The sequence below is a fragment of the Dromiciops gliroides genome, chromosome 3 (genome assembly GCF_019393635.1).
Source record: "Dromiciops gliroides isolate mDroGli1 chromosome 3, mDroGli1.pri, whole genome shotgun sequence".
Taxonomy (NCBI): Eukaryota; Metazoa; Chordata; class Mammalia; order Microbiotheria; family Microbiotheriidae; genus Dromiciops; species Dromiciops gliroides.
In genome coordinates this window covers 45,919,279-45,939,547 of record NC_057863.1, presented here as the reverse complement: position 1 = coordinate 45,939,547, position 20,269 = coordinate 45,919,279, and the positions used below count along the sequence as shown (strand labels likewise).

The 20,269-nt window shown below is 38.6% G+C and overlaps 1 protein-coding gene across 1 annotated transcript in view; it reads right to left on the bottom strand.

Moving 5' to 3' along the window:
- MINDY4B (MINDY family member 4B) overlaps nt 1-20,269 on the bottom strand; it is a 48,638-nt gene that overhangs the window by 13,810 nt on the left and 14,559 nt on the right. Inside the window, exons 8-10 of the mRNA XM_043991881.1 lie at nt 19,992-20,062; nt 16,775-16,847; nt 9,868-10,029 (exon numbers count right to left, since the gene is read on the bottom strand). Of these exons, the coding sequence (XP_043847816.1) occupies nt 9,868-10,029; nt 16,775-16,847; nt 19,992-20,062 (306 nt within the window). The remainder of the gene's footprint in view (nt 1-9,867; nt 10,030-16,774; nt 16,848-19,991; nt 20,063-20,269) is intronic.

Below are 20,269 nucleotides of genomic sequence, written 5' to 3'. Positions count from 1 at the left end.
TAGTAGGTGAAGATTAGCAATAATCTGCTATATGTGTAAGTATGTGTATGTCTATACTTATTAATATCTATCTTCTACTTATGCAGGTTCACTTGCTTCAGTCACGTCCTACTCTTTGTGACCCCCATTTGTTGTTTTCTTGGCAAAGATGCTAGAGTGATTTGTCATTTCCTTCTCTAGCTTATTTTACAGATGAGCAACTTGAGGACAACAGGGTTAAGTGACTTGCTCAGGGTCTAGTAAATGACTGAAGTTGGATTTGAACTCAGATCTTCCTGACTCCAGACCTAGCACTCTATACCCTATATCACCTAACTACCCATCTACCTATATATAGCTATCAATATTAATTTCTATATCTAATCTATCATCTATCATTTATCACCTATTTAACTATCAATTTTCTATCAATCATTTATCACTATCTAGCTATCAATTGTCTGTCATTCACCACTACCTAGGCTATCAATGATCACTACCTCTTTTTGTCTCTATCATCTATTTATTATCCATCATCTATCATTTATTGTCTATCTTGCTATCAAATGACTGTGTCTATCTATCCCTTATATTCATGCAGTTCAGGTAAGAAAATTCAAGGGCACCAGTGATTTATTTGCTATTTCATGCATTTGCTGTCAAACCATCCTCTGGGTGTATGACAGAGACAACATAATAAGACCCCTTGGGGCTCAAGCCATTAGAGTACAATTTCAGACCATTTTCACTGGGGCTGCCTTCCTTCAAGTCTCCCTGGAGAGAGCGAGAGAAAGCACTAAGCCCAAGAGGGAAGCTGGTGAAACTGCATTAGAAATTTTCCAGAAGGCTCGAGCCATTGTAGTACTCATTTCTATGGAGATTTGAAGACCAGCTTGAGTTATTTATGTCTTTTGACCCACTTCCTCTTGGTGAGGGGGCATTTGGATCTGCTTCAAGCTCTCTGCTGTGTTTCACCATCTTCACATTGAGGAAGAGATTCATTTTTTCTAACCTTATTCTGGAGCCAGCTAGACCAACTTTAAGCTGCCAGGGAAACATGCCCTCTGTTCCTGCAGATAGTTTAGATTTTGTAGGTAAAATTATCCAGGAAATTATGTGGCTTCTTTATTAGTGTAAGTGGGCTCCTGTGTCAAGAAATGTGCACCAATGACAGTTTAGGATCCTGACAAATTCCCATTTGATTACTTTGTCTAAACCATTGTTTAGTCTTACTTTTTGAATTCTAATACTCTGCTTCTCTCTCCTCACCTGTGACTTTCATTGCCACAGTATTCTTTTTTTTTGCTCTTTATTTAATTTTCCAGTTACATGTAAGGGTACTTTTCAACATTCATTTTCATAAGATTTAGAGTTCCAAATTTTTCTCCCTCCCTCCCTCCCTTTCCTCCCCCCTCCACAAGATTGCAACCATCCTCACCTGTGACTTTCAAAGAATTTTTCTTTCTTTCTCTCTCTCTCTCTTTTTCTTTCTTTCTTTCTTTCTTTCTTTCTTTCTTTCTTTCTTTCTTTCTTTCTTTCTTTCTTTCTTTCTTTCTTTCTTTCTTTCTTTCTTTCTTTCTTTCTTTCTTTCTTTCTTTCTTTCTTTCTTTCTGTCCTTCCTTAATTTTTTCTTTCGTTCTCTCACAAATATTTATTAATCACTCAAGGTACTGTGGTAGTTACTGATGCAGATTCACAGAAGAATTCAATCATTTTTAATCACATCTGTACAATTTAAATTTAAGGTAAGATCAGAAAAAAGCAGCTAGGTGGCACAGTTTATAGGGTGGCATGCCTGAAGTCAGGGAGACTCACCTTTCTGAGTTCAAATTTGACTTCAGACCCTTAGCTGTGTCATCCTGCATAAATCATTTAACCTTGTTTGCCTCAGCTTCTTCATTTGTAAAATGAACTGGAGAAGAAAATGACAAACCACTCCAGTATCTTTGCCAGGAAAACCCCAAATGGGATCACAAAGAGTAGGATGACTGAAATGACTGAACAACCACAAAATGTTCAGAAAATTGTACAAAAAACTACAGACTAAACCAAGCACAAAATATCCCCCAAATAGAATGTAAGTTCCTTGAGAGATCATAGATTTAGATATAGAAGGGACCTTAGCATTCACTTAGTTCAACATCCCTCCATTTTACAGATAAGGAAACTGAGGAAGAGGTGATATAATTTGCCCAAAGTCAATCAGATAATACATAGCAGAACTAAGATTGGGGCAGCTAGGTTGTGCAGTGGATAGAGCACCGGCCCTGGATTCAGGAGGACCTGAGTTCAAATCCAGCCTCAGACACTTAACACTTACTAGCTGTGTGACCCTGGGCAAGTCACTTAACCCCAATTGCCTTGAAAAAAAAAGAACTAAGATTAGGAATCTGGCTTCTTTGACTACAAAGAAAGCTTCCTTCTCACAGTGCCTCTGTGCGTTCTGTTTTGTGTTTATCTCCCTGGTACCTAGTATAGTACCATCCATGTATTAGGCACTTAGTAAAACAAATGCCAGTTGTATTAGAAAACTGTTTTTCTCCTACACTATTTTACTTGGGGGGGGTGTCTCATCAGCTCTCATATTTTCAATTACATTCTTTGTGCTGATGATTCTCAAATCAACTCATCAAGCTCCAGACCTTCTCTCCAACTACCTATTAGACATCTCAAGCCAGATGTCCTGGAGACATTTTAAACTCAACCTGTCCCAAACTGAACTCATTATCTTTCCTCCACAGACCCAACCATCACACGCCTTCTAGACTTTCCTGTTATTGTCCAGGGTATCATCATCCTCCTAATTACCCAGGCTTGAAACCTAGGTACCATCCTGCACTCTTCATGCTCTCTCATCTCCCATATGTAATCTGATGCCAAGTCCTGTTAACTTTACCTTAGTCAAGGGTCTTTCCATATGCTTTGTAATGATTGGAATGATACCACCTGCTGGAGAGTTACTGTAGGAAGGCTCCACCATGAGGAGGTGTCTGAGGGCAAGCCACGTGGTCAGGTCCTTCCCTCTATTGATTATCTCTAAGTTATCCTGTATATATCTTGTTTGTACATCATTTCTTTGCCTGTTGCCCCCCCCCCCATTAGATGTGAACTCCTTGAGAGCAAGCCTGTCTTTTTTTTTGTATCCTCAGGACTTAGCAGAGTGCCTGACGCATAGTAGGTAATTAATAAATGTTTAGTGACTGTCTGACCTTCTAAATACCAACTGGGGCAAGGTAATCAATTCTCCTTTTGCTATTCTGGATGATATAATGGCATCATAAGACCCCTATGAGATCTTACATATGAACAGTAGAGCCCACTGTCGTCTTTTTTTCAGTCAACAAGCACATTATAATGGGAGAAGATGCCTGTGATACTTGTTTCACATACCCCTCATAGAAAACTTTAAACACTTTGGCCTGCTGCCATATTGATTTCTGCAGATGTCTTAAATCCATTACTAGACTGAAAACCCATTGAGGATCCATGGGCCAAATTTTGTATCCATTTTGATGCCTCACATGGTACATGCCTCAAACGTGTCATCTGTGTGGCTGTGCCTCAATAAGTGATGAAAGAATGAAGAAACACACGCATCCTCCAAGATTTTGTTGTCCTAACTTTTCTTTTACAACATATTCTCTAAGTTTTCCAAAATAAGTGACTAGGTTATGGGGTTTTATCCTGTAGCCTGTTAACTTTAAAACAAAATTGATAACTGTATTTTAATAGAATTGTTTCCTTTGTAATTCTAAGTATTTTATTTTATGCATTTAAAAACCTTATTCTGAGAAGGGAGCCATAATTTTAATGAGACTGCCCAAGGGATACATGATATAGCAATGGTGAAAAACCTCTGTTTAAATTATCATTGAGATAATTGTGTGTAAAGTGCTTCACTCACCTTAAAGTTCTATGTATTTACAAATTATTATGAATGCCGTTATTGGATTTTTTTATTATCACCATCCATTAGTCAGCAAGCATTTGTAAACATGTCAAGAGCTATATAAGGCCTTACTTCATATTTATTATCTGTGTATTAAACGCTAAAAGATTATTTGATCCAATGTGACTTGGCCTGTGGTATCTAAGTGTGAGTCTGGAGAATGCTGGTGTTATAATGAGCAACACTTGCTTAGCAAGCTCAGGCAATCAGAAGAACTGTACTGGGCCTAGAGGAGCTGATGGTGGCGAAGTGAGAACCATTAGATTGTCTTTGAAGAAATGTAACTTTCCTTTCTGTTGGTAGAAAAGGCAAGTTTTTTTTGTTTTTTTTGTTTTTGTTTTTTTAGTGAGGCAATTGGGGTTAAGTGACTTGCCCAGGGTCACACAGCTAGTAAGTGTTAAGTGTCTGAGGCCGGATTTGAACTCAGGTACTCCTGACTCCAGGGCTGTGCTCTAGCCACTGTATCACCTAGCTGCCCCGAAAAGGCAAGTTTTAATTTCTGTAGGTGTGGCATTGTAATCCTGTAAAAACATTCTCCTCATTGAGAAGAGGGTAGGGAGTGAGGGAGGCAAATTATGACATTTCCCCACAAAACTCTTCTTGAACCCCTCAGCAAGGAAAAGTGGAAAGAGCCTCTGGCTTTGAACTCAGAGCATCTTTGTTCAAATGTGCCTCTGATGCTTCCTACCTGGGAGTCATTTACATTCTCTGGGGCTCAGTTTCCTTATTTGTAAAATTAGGAGGTTAGCTATATGAACCTTCCAACTTCAGATCACTGGTCCTGTGAGCTCACTCTTCTCAGATTTCTCATAACATTGTCTTAATGTCTTTGAGCTTATCACATTATGTCTTGTATATGTATTAGTGCATTTACCCTAGTCTCTCCACTCCCAAATTAGTTTGTCAACCGCTTGAGTGAGCAGGGACTGGGTGGATCATTCGGCATCTTTATCCTCAAGAATGTGCACTGTGGGGGCAGCTAGGTGGCGCAGTGGATAGAGCACCAGCCCTGGATTCAGAAGGACCTGAGTTCAAATCCAGCCTCAGACACTTGAAACTTACTAGCTGTGTGACCCTGGGCAAGTCACTTAATCCCAATTGCCTCACAAAAAAAATATATTTTTTAAAGATAGCACCTACCTAAGGATTGTTATGAGGATCAAATAAGATTGTTTGTATGTATGTATATATGTATACGTGTATATATGTTTATATATGTGGGCATATATAAAGTGCTTTTTAAACCTCTATAAATGTTAGACGCTATTATTATTATTATTATAATGTTCTCTAAGCATCTCTATAATGTTGTTTAGATGAGATAGAGCAGGCTCATTAAGCCCACAAGTTTGTATTGACTTTGAGGGACCAATCAGAGATGTCATATCTCTGGAGTTCAATAATATTTGTGTGTGATTATTTTTATTTCTCCTTTACCTTTTTTTCTCATCTATAATATGATAGTAAAGCCTTCGCTATGTCTCCAGGGGGAAGGTAGGAGCATCCAGGCTGAACCAGGCAAGGGCCAATGGCAGAAGCCAAAGGCTGCAGAAGGGGGTTGGAGCCATTTTAAACACTTTCCCTTAGCAGGAACTCAGCCAAGCACTGGTGACAGTCAAAAAATATAGAATACATATTGTATATATATATATGTATAACATACAATATATTCTATATGACACATACTATATAACAATATATACTATGTCCTATATCATATACATTTTAATTATGTATATATAATATAGAAAAGTATAGACCAACTATTTTGCAAGCAAGTAATAGATGAGTGACTATTATCTTTCATTCTTTAAAATTCACTTTATCCAGTCTAGATCCTTGTTGCTGTCATTAAATCATTACTCTTCCTCTCTATGGTCTTATAAGGAATTAATTGTGATTTGGTGTTTTTATAACCCCATCTTTGCTTCATCATGGTCAGACTGAAAAGATGCAAGTTTTAAAAGCCTAAGAGAAGATGGGTGTGTACTTTAAGAGATTATAGAACAAAAACCACACAGAACATTTATTGAGTCAAAGTATCAAACTAAAGTACCTAACCCCCACCTAGGAGTTCCCCCACGCCCACATGGGCCTGGCCAAATTATAATGGGGACAGCCCAAGGGGTATGTTAAACCAAGCTGATTCTCCTTAGAACTACAGATTCCAGGTGGTGGTGAGTTTGTGTTGTTGAAGTGAGGCTGGCTTGTTAGGCCAGTTGAGCTGGAAACAAGTTTCTCATTGTCCCTGGCTTTATTAACTCCACTTGCCTTGTATTATTGTTCCCATTAATAAAACCTGATTTGTTTGTGGAAAAGAGGCTGTTAATCTCCTTTCTTATCAGTCTGGGAGACATAACTGAAAAAGAGGCAGTTTGGAGAAGGGAAACTCTGGACCTAGAGGTCTCTCATTATTTTCTGAACTCAATATTATGGTGAGCTGGCCAATTAACTCTCCCCATACTGAATTTGGCCCTGACAGTCTTCTTCTATACTTCCCTAGGAATACTCTGGCTTTCTAGTCCTCAGACTTCTTAATACCCAAGATTGCTGTTTCAAATCTATTTCCCCCCCTTTTTTTGCAGGCAATGGGGGTTAAGTGACTTGCCCAGAGTCACACAGCCAGTGTTAAGTGTCTGAGGCTGGATTTGACTCCAGGGCCGGTGCTCTATCCACTGCGCCATCTAGCTGCCCCATTTCCAATCTATTTCAACAGTCCAAAGGAGTACTTATTCCTTAGACAACACTGCTTCTTACCCCGCCCCGCCCCCATCCCTTCCATTCCAAACTAAACAAACAAAAAAACTTGGTCCCTGGTGCTATAATTTCTGGTTATGACTTTTGACTCCTGTCATCCTGTTATCTCCCTAAATGTCTTTTATTCATTATTTTTTATAGTGGATAGTGTACTGGGCTTGAAATCAGAAAGAATCATCTTTATAAGTTCAAATCTGGCCTCAGATACTCACTAGCTGTGTGATCCTGGGCAAGTCACTTCACCCTGTTTACCTCAGTTTCCTCATCTGTAAAATGAGCTGGAGAAGGAAATGGCAAAACTACTCCAGTATCTTTGCCAAGAAAACCCTAAAATGGGGTTGTGGAGAGTCAGACATGACTGAAACGACTGAACAAATAGCAACAAAGAATTTTTGTACCTTATTTATTATTTTAAAAAATATTTGTGTCTGAGATGAATACTTGATAGAAGTTAACCAGGGTTCCAGTGACAGAAGAAGTTGAAGCTCTGACTTGGAACTAGAGATTGATTATGCAGAAAGTCTAGCCAGAAAAGACCCCATTCCAAGGACCAAGGTTAAAGATGGTAGCAAGGAGGAGGATTGGGCTTAGAAAAGCAGGGGAGGAAAGAAGTTGGAATGGAGGTCAGACTTGTACTTTAAGCTCTGCCCAGTAGAACAATGACTCAGCTGGGTACCTCTAATTTACATCTCTCTCTAAGCTCATTCGAACCTGGAACTTTCTCACACTAGAGTCAGTTCTGCATTGCACATGGCCATCAGAGCAGGTGACTTGCTGATGGCCCACTGTGGAGACAGATGCATTGCTATGGTCTTGGTCTAAAGACAATGCTTGTTATTTATTCCTTTGGGTGCTGGGAATGGAAGGGCCTAGTGGAAAACTCAAGAAGCATTCTGTTTGATGGGGTGTCCTCAGTGGTCTTGTCTGAGCTCTGTTATCCCAGTCAGTCATGAGTGGACAGCTTCTGTGAAGCCCTCTTTTTCAAATAACTTGGCTCCCCATCTGTGAATTTTGAGATGAGATGGTTTTATGAAAACAGAGAAGCCTCATTTCTCAGTTGTTTAGCATTTGTGTGTTTACATTCGCACTGTGAAGACTGTTCGTCATCACAGAATCACATCTCATTTAATTCAATGGTTAGACTTTTCCTTGCTGTATTTTTAGTTTCTAGCTTAGCAGATGTTGTAAATACCCACAGCTGGAAAGCTCTTTGGAGAGGAAGTTGGATGAATGAGGAATTCTAAGAGGAAGGCCACACATTTTAATGATTTTTTTAAACCCTGACTTAAAAAAAAGGCTAGTAGTTAGGCACACATTTTTGCCTGCTGAACCACAAAGATCTTTTTGAAGAAATGCATGTTTATAGTAACTATCATTTACCTTGGGGAATGATAGAACAGTACCAAAGTATCAGTGTTTGGGTTTATATTTGAGAAATCCAAATAAACTGTCAGAGACACAGAATTTTGAAATTGTTCAGGATCTCAGTCACCATAAGGTCTGAACCACACCTGAAAAAGAATTCAGGCTCCATCTTCACTGATAAATGGTCATCCAGACTCCTCTTGCAGACTCTCAAGGAGGAGGAACTCACCGCTTCCTGAGTACTTCCTGATTCCACTTTTAGAACCACCCAATTATTAGCTAATTCTCTAAGCCTCAGTTTCCCCCTTTTCACCTTTTGTTCTTGATTCTTTCCTATGGGACCAAATTGAATAAACCCAATCCCTCTTCCACATACAGCCTTTCAAATGCCATAATGCTGACCATGTTGCAATGGAATGCTATTGTGCTATAAGAAATGATGAGCAAGAAGATTTCAGATAAAAAGTGAAGTGAGCAGAACCAGGAAAACATTGTATACAGTAACAGCAACATTGTACGATGAACAACTGTGGGTGACTTGACTATTCTCAGTAATACAATGATCCAATACAATTCTGGAACTTATGATGAAAAGTGCTATCCACCTCCTGAGGAAGAACTGAAAAAGTCTGCACGCAGATCGAAGCATGCTATTTTCCCTTTATTTTTTTCATGGTTTTTTTGTTTGTGTTTTTTTCACAACCCAGCTAATAGGAAAATAGATTTTGCCTGATTACACATGTGTAACTACCATCTCAGGGCAGGGAAGGGAGTGAGGGAGAGAATTTGAAACTTCAAATTTAAAAAGATGAATGTTAAAATTATTTTATAAGTAATTGGGAATAAAATAAAATATTATTTAAAAAAAGACCCTCCCTCTTTGCCCCCTCTTCCTCTCTTTTTTGGATGACCATACTCAGTTGTAGAGCAAGACCTGGAGGCTCTTTTCTCATATGGTTACCTTTTTCTTATTGGGTTCCAGCTTATCAATGTCTTTTCTAAAATATGGGGGCAGGACTGAACACAGTGCAATAGATGTTATCCAACCAGGACAGAGCATGAATGGGCCTATGACCTCCTTATCCTTGGAAACAAGGACATGTTGTTAAATATTTAACAACTGACTCTCAAAAAAATGTATAGAAGAAACACTTTTAAGTTGAATCTGCATTATTAATTCTCTCAAGTCTAGCAAGTCAACAAAATAATAAATCAAGTTCTGATATGTAGTATTTGCCAGTTTCTGTATCAAACATTTATTTTATTTTTCCAGTTACATGTAAAGGTAGTTTTCAACATTCATTTTCATAAGATTTCTACTTCCAAATTTTTCTCTCTCCTTCCCTTTCCTCCCCCCTCCACAAGACAGCAACCAATCTGATATAGGTTATATATGTAAAAAGACTGGGCAGGATGTGATATGGTGATTTTAATTTATTTTTTGTTTTGTGTGTGTGTGTTTGTTTTTGGTGGGTTTTTTTTGGGGGGGGCAATGAGGGTTAAGTGACTTGCCCAGGGTCACACAGCTAGTAAATGTCATGTCTGAGGTCAGATTTGAACTCAAGTCCTCCTGAATCCAGGACTGGTTTTATCTACTGCACCACCTAGCTGCCCCTATTTGCCAGTTTCTGATTATATATATATATATATATCCACCCATGTTCAAAATTTAACAACCAGCTTTTGGGAACCAGGCATACCCCTACCTGGTTATCTTGATGTAACTCAAATTCATTAACTTTTGGGGGTTGTTTTTGTTTTTCCATATCATGTTGTTGACTCAAATGAAGTCTGCAGTCCCCTAAAATCCCTCTCACCTGTGAGAGCTTTTGATGCTCAGAGCTGTCCTTCTTCCACTGTAAGTAGCCTACCTCACTGCGGGCCAGGACTCCATGCAGTAGGTCTTGAGAATTTCCTTGCTGGTAGCCATTGAAGACATGGGGACTTGCTCTTCCTGTTAAGATGAGGTTTAGAAGAGCCTAGATGGAAACATGCCCCAGATGGTTATTTGGAGGCAGCACGAAGATGAGAGACCTTTACTTGCTTCTGATAACTGACTTCAGTGGTTGTGACTGAAGAAATCTAAGGATTAAACTCTTCTAGATGAAACAGTCTTTTGGTTCCCAAAGAGTTCTTCTAGCAGGTCTCATTTAAGGGATTTCCATTTTATCCTTGTTGATTCATTTCAGTGGTGTCTGACTCTTTGAGACCTCATTTAGGGTTTTTTTGGGCAAAGACACTGGAGTGGTTTGTCATTTTCTTCTCTGGCTCATTTGACAGATGAGGAAACTAAGATAAACATGTTTAAGTGACTTGCCCAGGGTCACACAGCTAGTGAGTGATCTGAGGGCAGATTTGAACTCAGGTCTTACTGACTCAAATCTGGTCCTCTATCCACTGAGCCACCTAGTGATTTCCATACAGGCTATTAAAAAGAGTAATAGAACATTTGCCCATACATAATATGTGCTTTGCAATATTTATTGTATTTGAAAAGAACTTAAGTCAATCATCTCCATCCAAGCCATATACTTTATGTTATTAGGACATTTTAAAAATAACTCACCTCTCTTGAGATATCATAGACTTGGAGCTAGAAGAAATAGTAGAGGCCATTTAATCTAAACACTTCATTTTTAGGGGGTGGGGTGGGATAATGAGGGTTAAGTGACTTACCCAGGGTCACACAGCTAGTTAAGTGTCAAGTATCTGAGGCCGAATTTGAACTCAGGTCCTCCAGAATCCAGGACTGGTGTTTTATCCACTGTGCCACCTTGCTGCCCCCATAAACCCTTCATTTTACAAATGAGGAAACTGAGGCCCGGAGACCTGATATCTGCCCAGGTCACAAGGAATTAATGGATAAAGCAGGATTCAGGTCCTTTTACTTGAAATCCATCACATTTTCTCCTGCATCGTGCTACTCTCTTTCTTATGATAGGGGTGGAGTGGGAACCATTAAATTGAGGGGATAAGCTTAATTAATTCTATAAGTTTCTCCATTTATTATCTCTGCCTACTTGGTACCCTCCTTCCCTTGTAATTAAGGTAGTACAAATTCCCTTCTCTCTCTAGGTCTCCATTCAGTTACCCCAGGTTCTAATTAGCTATGGTTCAGAATTCTTTCCAAACTATACGCCCTCCCTGCATCTTTTCTAGCTTCTAACTCCCCTAATCCTTACCATGTAGGCATACCACACTGGGCAAAAATCTCTTCTTATTGTTATCTCCTCCTGTCCCTACACTCAATTCTGCTCACTCCAGTCTTCCCCTTTCTAATACTTCTCTCCATGGTTCCTGTCCAGTTTCCCTTCAGGATCTCTATTCCACTGTTAAGTACCAGTTGATCCTACATGTCTTCCTTTTTCTTCCCTTCTCCCTCCTCTTATTGACTGGAATGTTGTTCTCTCCATGGCCGGCCACTCATTTAGCTACTTATCCTTGACTCAGGAAGCCAGGAGGAAGAGGAGGATACACACTTCTCTCTCTCTCTCTCTCTCTCTCTCTCTCTCTCTCTCTCTCTCTCTCTCTCTCTCTTTTTGCAGGAAAATGAGGGTTAGGTGACTTGTCCAGGGTCACATAGCTAGTAAGTGTCAAGTGTCTGAGGCCAGATTTGAACTCAGGTCTTCCTGAATTCAGGCCCAGTGCTTCATCGACTGTGCCGCCTAGCTGCCCCTGGATACATACTTCTTGACCCCAGTTGACATTTCTCAACCCTTGCTGAACTACTATCACTTTACAAATGGGGCAGGTAAGTGGCACAGTGGATACATCTATGGTCCCGAATTTGAGAGGACCTGAGTTCAAATCTCACCTCAGACACTTATTAGCTGTGTGATCCTAGGTAAGTCATCTTAACCCTAATTACCTTAAACATCCAGGGTCATCTCCAGTAGTGCTGATCTATATCTTGCCACAGGACCTAGATGGCTCAGGAGGAGAGAGTGAGGCTTGGGACTGTGCACAGCCCTCCTTCACTGAAATTCAATTCAGTGTAAGTCATGACATCACCCCGATGTCATGGTCCTCTTTGAGAAAGAAGGACAAACAACATTCTACAGTCTCTTTGCTTTTGAACTTCAGGTCTCTGATCCTGGTTTGTCACCTGTGACCCTCCACTGTCTCAGTGAATCCTCACCTGGTTTACAGTTTCTCCCTGTACCCTTTCTCTGCCAGTAACCTCAGAGATGTCAATATCCAAGCTGTTCGTTCTTCTAAGACAAGGTTCTCACAGTTGACCAAAATGCCTTACAGCTCACCATTACTCAAAGTTATTCCATATCCAAAATCAAGAGCTCTGAGATGTCCTTCTCTGATACTAATCTCTTGTCCTTCCACTTCTCTCAAAGCTTTTTTTTTTTTTTTTGCTGTAGGGCAATGAGGGTTAAGTGACTTTCCCAGGGTCACACAGCTAGTAAATGTCAAGTGTTTGAGTTGGATTTGAACTCAGGTCCTCCTGAATCTAGGGCCTGTGCTTTATCCACTGCACCACCTGGCTGCCCAAAAACCTCTTTTTAAAGCTCATCTTTGCTTTTAGTTCTTCAATTCCTCCTAGCAGATGTTAACACCACTATGAAGGATGTAATAGCTTCACTATTTCAATAGTTCACCCATCTTCCAGCCCCCCAAAAGAACCCAAACACCTGCTCCTCCCCCTCACTTCTATTTTCACTGATGGCATCATTACCTCCCAGTCATCCTTGAAACCTCAGTACCAGCTTTGACTCATCCTTCCTTACCACCCTCATCAAATAAATAGTCAAGCCTGCCATGGAGTTGGTATATACTCCTGAAATAGCTCTCCAATCCAGGCCCCTCTTTTCCACTCCTACTGCCCCCACCCTCATTTAATCCCTTTACATTTCTCATTTAGAGGATTTCAGTGGCCTCCTCAGAAGTCTTGCCTCTTCAATCCATCCTTCTTCCTGTGGCCCATATTCTTCTCACACCATCTTATTCTTCCACCTGGAAACCTCCAGTGGCTCCCTACTGTTGTCCATATAAAATATAAATCCCTTGTTCTGGCATGTACACTGCTCCACAGTCTAGCTCTAGACTGTTTCCAGCTTTATCTCATAGCCTGACCAGCCTTCTTCTCTCTCATCTCTGTTCTGCTTTCTACCATCTTGGTGCCTTTGCTCATTATCCCCATATCTGTTAATTCAAATCCTCCCTTTATTCAAGGCCCAACTCAGATGCCACTGCCTTCCTGAAGCCACCTCTAGTACCTCTTGATAGTGGTAGAATGAAGTTTACTGGAAAGAGCTGGAGTCAGAAGAGAACTCAATTCACACCCCACCTCTGCCATTTATTAACTCTGTCATTAGATAGGCACCTAGGTGGTACAGTGGATAGAGCTCTGAAATTGGGTCCAGGAAGACCCAAGTTTGAATCTGGCCTCAAAACTTACTAGCTGTGTGATCCTGGTCAAGTCACCTAAACGGTCTGCCTCTCTTTCCTCAGCTATGATAATAATAGCATTATATGATGATAATAATAGCATTTATCTCCCAGCATTGTTGTGAGGATAAAAGGACACAGTATTTGTAAAAAATGCTTTGCAATCCTTAAAGCACTATATTTATACTAGATATTATTATTTTGCCTCAGTTTCCTCATCTATAAAGGTTGGGAACTGAAATGACATTGTATGTACAATACTATGTAATCAGCAAAGATGTTTCAATCAGTTATTTTTTAAATGATTTTAGCACATCTTTTGGACTATTTCATTGTAGTTATATTCTGTCTTGGATTATAGGTACTTATGTAGCTGTCTCATCTACACTATTAGGTTATAAGCCTTTTTTTGAGGCACTTGGGATTAAGTGACTTGCTCAGGGTCACACAACCAGTAAGTGTTAAGTGTCTGAGGCTGGATTTGAACTCAGGTACTCCTGACTTCAGGGCTGGTGCTTTATCCACTGCGCCATCTAGCTGCCCCCGGTTGTAAGCTTTTTTTAAAGTCAAGGTCTATGTCAGGGGTTCTTAAACTTCTTTAGGGGGGTGGGGAGCTCATTACAATATTTTTTCTTTAAAAAAAAAGTTGCTTATAAACTTGATAACCATCAGCAGACATGAATATTTCCATATACAAAGCAGAATGAAGAGACAATTATACATGAAACCATTGATCTCTTTTTATGTACAACTCATTTTTAAAAATATATAATAAATTTAATACAGTGGTATTCACAGTCTTTTACCTGCCTGTATCCCCTTTTGAAATTCCTCCTGTTTGAGTGCAGGATACCTCAGCACAGTGTAGCTTGGAGGGAGTCCAGGCAAGTCAGCAGGAAGCTCTAGGCCATAGCTGAGCAACTGAGGCCCCTTGATCCTGACTCAGCAAGCTGGTGGCGCAGCAGGCCAGTGGTGAGATCCACCAGCACCAGTTGAGAGGGTAGGCTGCCAGCTAAAAGGCCACCCATAGGAAAGTCACGACCAGACCTGGCCATCCCAGCATGCTGGGAGCAAGCCCAGGGTGGTGAGAAATGCATGAGCAATAGAGGCCTCAGCATAGAAAGCCGGTGACACAGACCCTATTTCCTAGCACAAGAAGCTTGAAACAGTGACCCTGGGGCCCCAGGAGCAGACCTCAACTTTAAAAAAAAAAAAGCTCCAATATGAGTAAGAAACAAAAAAGAGCCCTTACCATTGAGAGCTTCTGTGTTGACAGAGAAGAGCTAAACACAAACTCAGATGAGGACAATACTTTCAAATTGCCAACATGTGAAGCCTCAAGAGGGAAGATGAATTGGTCTCAATACCAAAAAGCCTTTTTGGAAGAGCTTAAAAAGGATTTAAAAAATAAATTGAGAAAAAAATCAATTGAGAGAGGTAGAAGAAAAAATGGGGAGAGAAATGAAAGCAACACAAGAAAATTATGAAAAAAGAATCAGCAGCTTGGAAAAGGAAGCACAAAGATTGACTGAAGAAAACAATTCCTTAAAATCTCATTTGGCCAAATGGAAAAGGAGGTGCATAATCTGACTGAAGAAAACAATGCCTTAAAAATTCGAATTGGACAGTTGGAAGCTAATGACTCCATGAGACACCAAGGAATCAGTCAAACAGAATCAAAAGAATGAAAAAATAGAAGAAAATGTAAAATTCCTCCTGTTCTCTTCTGTGTATTTTTAAACATTCATTTCTTTCTTTTCTTATTTTTTGGCATCAATACACTGCCCTCCTCATTCCTCTCCTCCTTCAAAGGAAAGCCCTCTTTTGTGAAAATAAGGAAAACTGAACAAAACAAATGTACACATTGGTTGTACCTGAAAAGATCTGATTCTCCATCTACGGTTCTGTCACTTCTCTAGGAACTGGGAAGCCAGCTTCATGCTAAGATCTCTGGAATTTTGATTAGTCATTGTACTGATCAGAATTCTCAAGTCTTTCAGAAATTAAAAAAAAAAACAATGTTGCTATGTCTAAAATGTTCTCCTCATCCTGTTCATTCTATTCTGCATCAGTTCACACAAATTGTTCCAGGGTTTTCTGAATCTGTCCTTTTTGTCATTTTTTTCCTTAGTGGATAACAATTAATATTACATCCATATACCTTAACTTATTCAACCATTCCCCCAAAGTGCTACTCTTGGCAGGGAAGATTCAGGACATACTATAGGAGAGAGGGGAGACTCAGTTATGTGCACAAAATCCTCTTGCATTGTACAATAATCAACTTGAATGACTTGGGTATTCTCAGCAATAAAATGATCCAGGACAATTCCAAAGGACTTATAATGAAACATGCTATCCATCCCCAGGGAAAGAACTGATGGAGTCTGAATACAGATCGAAACATACTTAAAAAAAAACAACTTTATTTTTCTTGGTTGCATTTGTTTTAGTTTGTGTTTTTATTCACAACATGACTAATTTGGAAATATGTTTTGCATGACTGCACCTGTATAACCTATATCGAATTGCTTGCCTTCTCATTGAGTTGGGAAAGGAGGGAGATAATTTGGAACTCAATATATATATATATGTGTGTGTGTGTGTGTGTGTGTGTGTGTGTGTGTGTGTGTGTGTGTGTGTACATATGTATATATATATGTATATACACATACATACACTTATATACACATTTATATGTGTGCATATATACATATACACACACACATATATATATATATATAATAGTTTTTTACATGTAATTGGAAAAATAAAACATTTGAAAATTAAAAAAATAAAATGCTATTTCAGGTATAAATTCTATACAATTTTCAGGAGACTTATCCATACAATGCAATTGTAAATATAAATTCCATAAAATTCATGTTAGATTCATGCATACACTTGCATTAATTGTAAGTGTTAAGTCCCATGCAACTTGTTGCAATCTGATGTTTTGAGAACTACTGCTTTGGAATTAAAAAAGCTAAAGCTTCTCCCTCCCAAAGCTATAGCTTACTTTCATCTTTGAATCAATAGCGATTAGCAAAGTGCTTTCCCACAGCAGATTCTTTACAATTAGTTAAAATTCAATAAATATTTGCTACAATTCACAAACGATTAAAATTACAAATTGTTTATTACATCCTAAAGTGGGGCCTTATACTACTTATCTAATATGGCTACAAAGTAAAAACAAATGATATAGTTCTTGCCCACAGGGAGTTTGCCTTCTGTTGAATAGTAGAAATAAATTTCATTAGGTAATGAGAATAGTTAGAAAACTTTAAACTAATAAGAAAAAAGAAGCCCTTCTAAACTCACCTGCCTGCAAATGAAATTTCCACCACTTGGCTGTAACAGATGAGTTGTGCTGATATCAAGGTCCTTCTGAAGCCTATGAAATGAGATGGTCCATTAGGGGAGTATGTAAGTTGGAGTAAATGTATCTAGACCCTCGCCCCGCTGTCCATGTCTCCTTTTGTGAGTCTACAAGAATTTTTCTTTCCAGACAGTCTACTTTACTCATTTTTTTTGGTCCCTGTGCTTTTGCTCATGGTATTCTCCTTACTTAGAAAGGTGTCCCTCTCCCCTCTCCACCTGTCAAATTCTTGCCTGTCTTAATATAGTTTCTCTGTGAGGCACTTGGTGATGGAGGAATCAGCAGGAAGAGATCTTACCTGCCCCTGAAATTCTATAGTACCTCCCTGTCTGTAACATTCCTTTAGGACTCATCTTATATATTTATCTAGCTTTGGCTAAGCCTCTTTAGTATAATAGAATTCTGGTTCTAGTTTGAAGGGTCCTTAGAGACCGATCAGTCCAATCCCCTCTTTTTATAGTTGAAGTCACTGAGATATAGGAATGTTAAGTGAATCGCCCAAGGTCACAAAGAAAGTGTCAGAAATGGATTTGAACTGAATTCAGCTTTGATTTCCAGAGCTGATACCATGTAGCTAGAAGGTACTTCTTTGTGCTATGCTCATCCAGACTCATTCCCTCATTTTGGAGATGAAGAAGCCAAAGTCTGAGAGGGTTCAATGAGTTATGCCTGAACAGGTAGAAAAGGAAAATCCACCAGGGGCAGCTAGGTAGCACAATGGATAGAGCATTGGCCCTGGATTCAGGAGGACCTGAGTTCAAGTCCGACCTCAGATACTTGAACACTTACTAGCTGTGTGATCCTGGGCAAGTCACTTAACCCCAAATGCCTCAAAAAAAAAAAAAAGATTTAAATCTATTAATCCTGTCATCAAATCCTGCATTTTTTTTTTCTGGGAGATAATAAATACCTGTTGTTCCTATATCAGAGCTGTTGAGAGGCTCAAATGAAAATTTTAATGTATGTGTATGTATATACATATAGGCATGTTACATATAAATACATGTTATATTTATATGTACACATATAAACGCATACATGCATTGTTATATCTATATACAACACAGATATAACAATGCATGTACATCTATATATATGTGTGTCTGTATATACCCACATACATATATATTGCTTTGTAAAAATTTTAAAAGCTATGGAAATCTAAATCATGTTAAATTTTTAAAAAAGAAGTAGTATAGCATTGTGACTTGGAGTTAGAAAGGCATGGGTTCCAATAATACCTCAAATATTTCATAGCTGTGTGACCACATTTCAAACTCTTGAGCTTCAGTTTTCTCATCTATAAAGTGCTGATAATAATAGCATCTGGTATCAATGAGATGATGTATGTAAGGTTTTGCAAACTTTAAGGTTCTACATAAATACCAGTTGTCATTATTATATCCCCTGTACCATTCCATGTATCTTTTCAAATTGTGTCAACTTTCCAATTAGATTGTAAGCTCCTAGAGAACAGGGACTCTACATCCTAGTATTCCTCATTGCATCTATGAGAACAAGAGAGAGTAAATATTCCTTGTAGTTGTATATTTGTGCATTTATGAAAATTATGGTAAAATAAGTTTTGGTTTTTTTTTTTTTGCTTTTTGTCTTCACACCTTACGACAAAACTGCTGTATTACAATCTCACATTTAACCTTCTCTAATGTCTACACTAACATTTTTGTAACCCCAGTACCCAATATGGTTCCTAACATGTAGTAGATATGCCTTTTGGTTTTCTAGTTTTTATACTGCATGCCCAATTCATTGACGTATTTCTTTTTCTTTTTTGTTAATAAAAGACTTAAAGATAGAAAATTTACCCTAGTGACTACTTTAGTTATACCTCAAAACATTTGATATGCCATCTCATTGCTGGCTTTACCTTTAATGAAATTATCTTTCATTTCTGTAATTTATTTTGGGACCCATCAATTCTTTAGGATGAAGTTATTTAGTTTAGTTTCCAGCTGATTTTTTTCAACAGACAAAAAAGAAAAAATGACAGTGGTCAGAAGGGCTGTGAATGGGTCCAATCATTCTATTTTTTGTCTTGTTTTGTTTTTTGTTTTGTGAGGTAATGAGGGTTAAGTGACTTGCCCAAGGTCACACAGCTAGTAAGTGTACCACCTAGCTGCCCCAGGTACAACCACTCTAGAAAGCAATTTAGAATTATAAAGAAAAAGTTACTAAATAGTGCATGCCCTTTGACCCAGCTACATCATTGCTACTAGGACTACATCCCAAAGAGATCAAAAAAGAGGAAGAGATCCTGTATGTACAAAAATATTTATAGCAACCTTTTTTGTAGTGGCAAAAAAACACCCCCAAGCCTAATACCTGTTAACTAAGACATGCTTATTAATTGGGGAATAGTTGAACAAATTGTGACATATGATTATAGTAGAATTCTATTGTGCTATAATAAATGATGAAAGGGATAGTTTCAGAGAAATCTGAGAAGACTTGTATGAAATGATACAAAATGAAGTGAGCAGAACCAAAATAATTTATAATATAACATCAATATACAAAAATAATTTTAAAGACTTGTAGGAATTGATAAAGAGTGAAATGAACAGCATCAGGAGAACAACTTATATAATAACAGCACTGGAAAGCTATAAGAACTCTCAGCAACTCATTGACCATCTATAATTCCAGAGGACCAATGATGAAGAATGAAATCTACATTCTTATGGAAAGTTGATGGACTCAGGGTACAGAATGATGTGCGTGTGCACACATGGACACACACACATATAATATATATATATCTCCATTGCCAGTGAGGAAATTCGTTTTGTTTGACTATGCATATTTGTTAAAAAGGATCTTATATTTCTTTCCCCTTCCCCCACCAATAGGGTAGGGATGGTTTGGAGAGAAAATGGATTTCTGTTCGTTTGTATTTTAAATTAATTTTTAAAAATTAACAAATGTTTGTTTGACCACGACCTCTGTAGAAATATCTGAGACATAGGAAAGACTACTGTCTATGGAAGAAATCTACATGGCTCCTGTTTTTTTTGATGTTCCTCATGGAGAGATACAAGGTCCTTTCTAGTACAAGAATAAATTAATGTTATTAATGTTACATGGCAATAGACTCTACAGCACAGATCTGAGCAAAAATTTTCCAATTATAGATGTTACCTTTCCAATGTTCTAGAGAAGAGCAAACTGTAAAGGAATAAGATAACTCCATGGCTTCCTTCCCCTTTGAACTATTTGCAAAGAGAAAAGAAAACATTATTTTCAAAGTTGCTCAAAGGAAACCATTTATTTTAATCCTGAAAAAAGAAAAGCTTCTTACAAGGTATCTCTGTTTAAATGGCTTGCTGTCATGTCAAGTTCAATCCAGTTGAAATTTCTGTCATCGTCTACACTCTTACATCAACTACCCTACCATGGGGATGGTGTTACAGTCACCC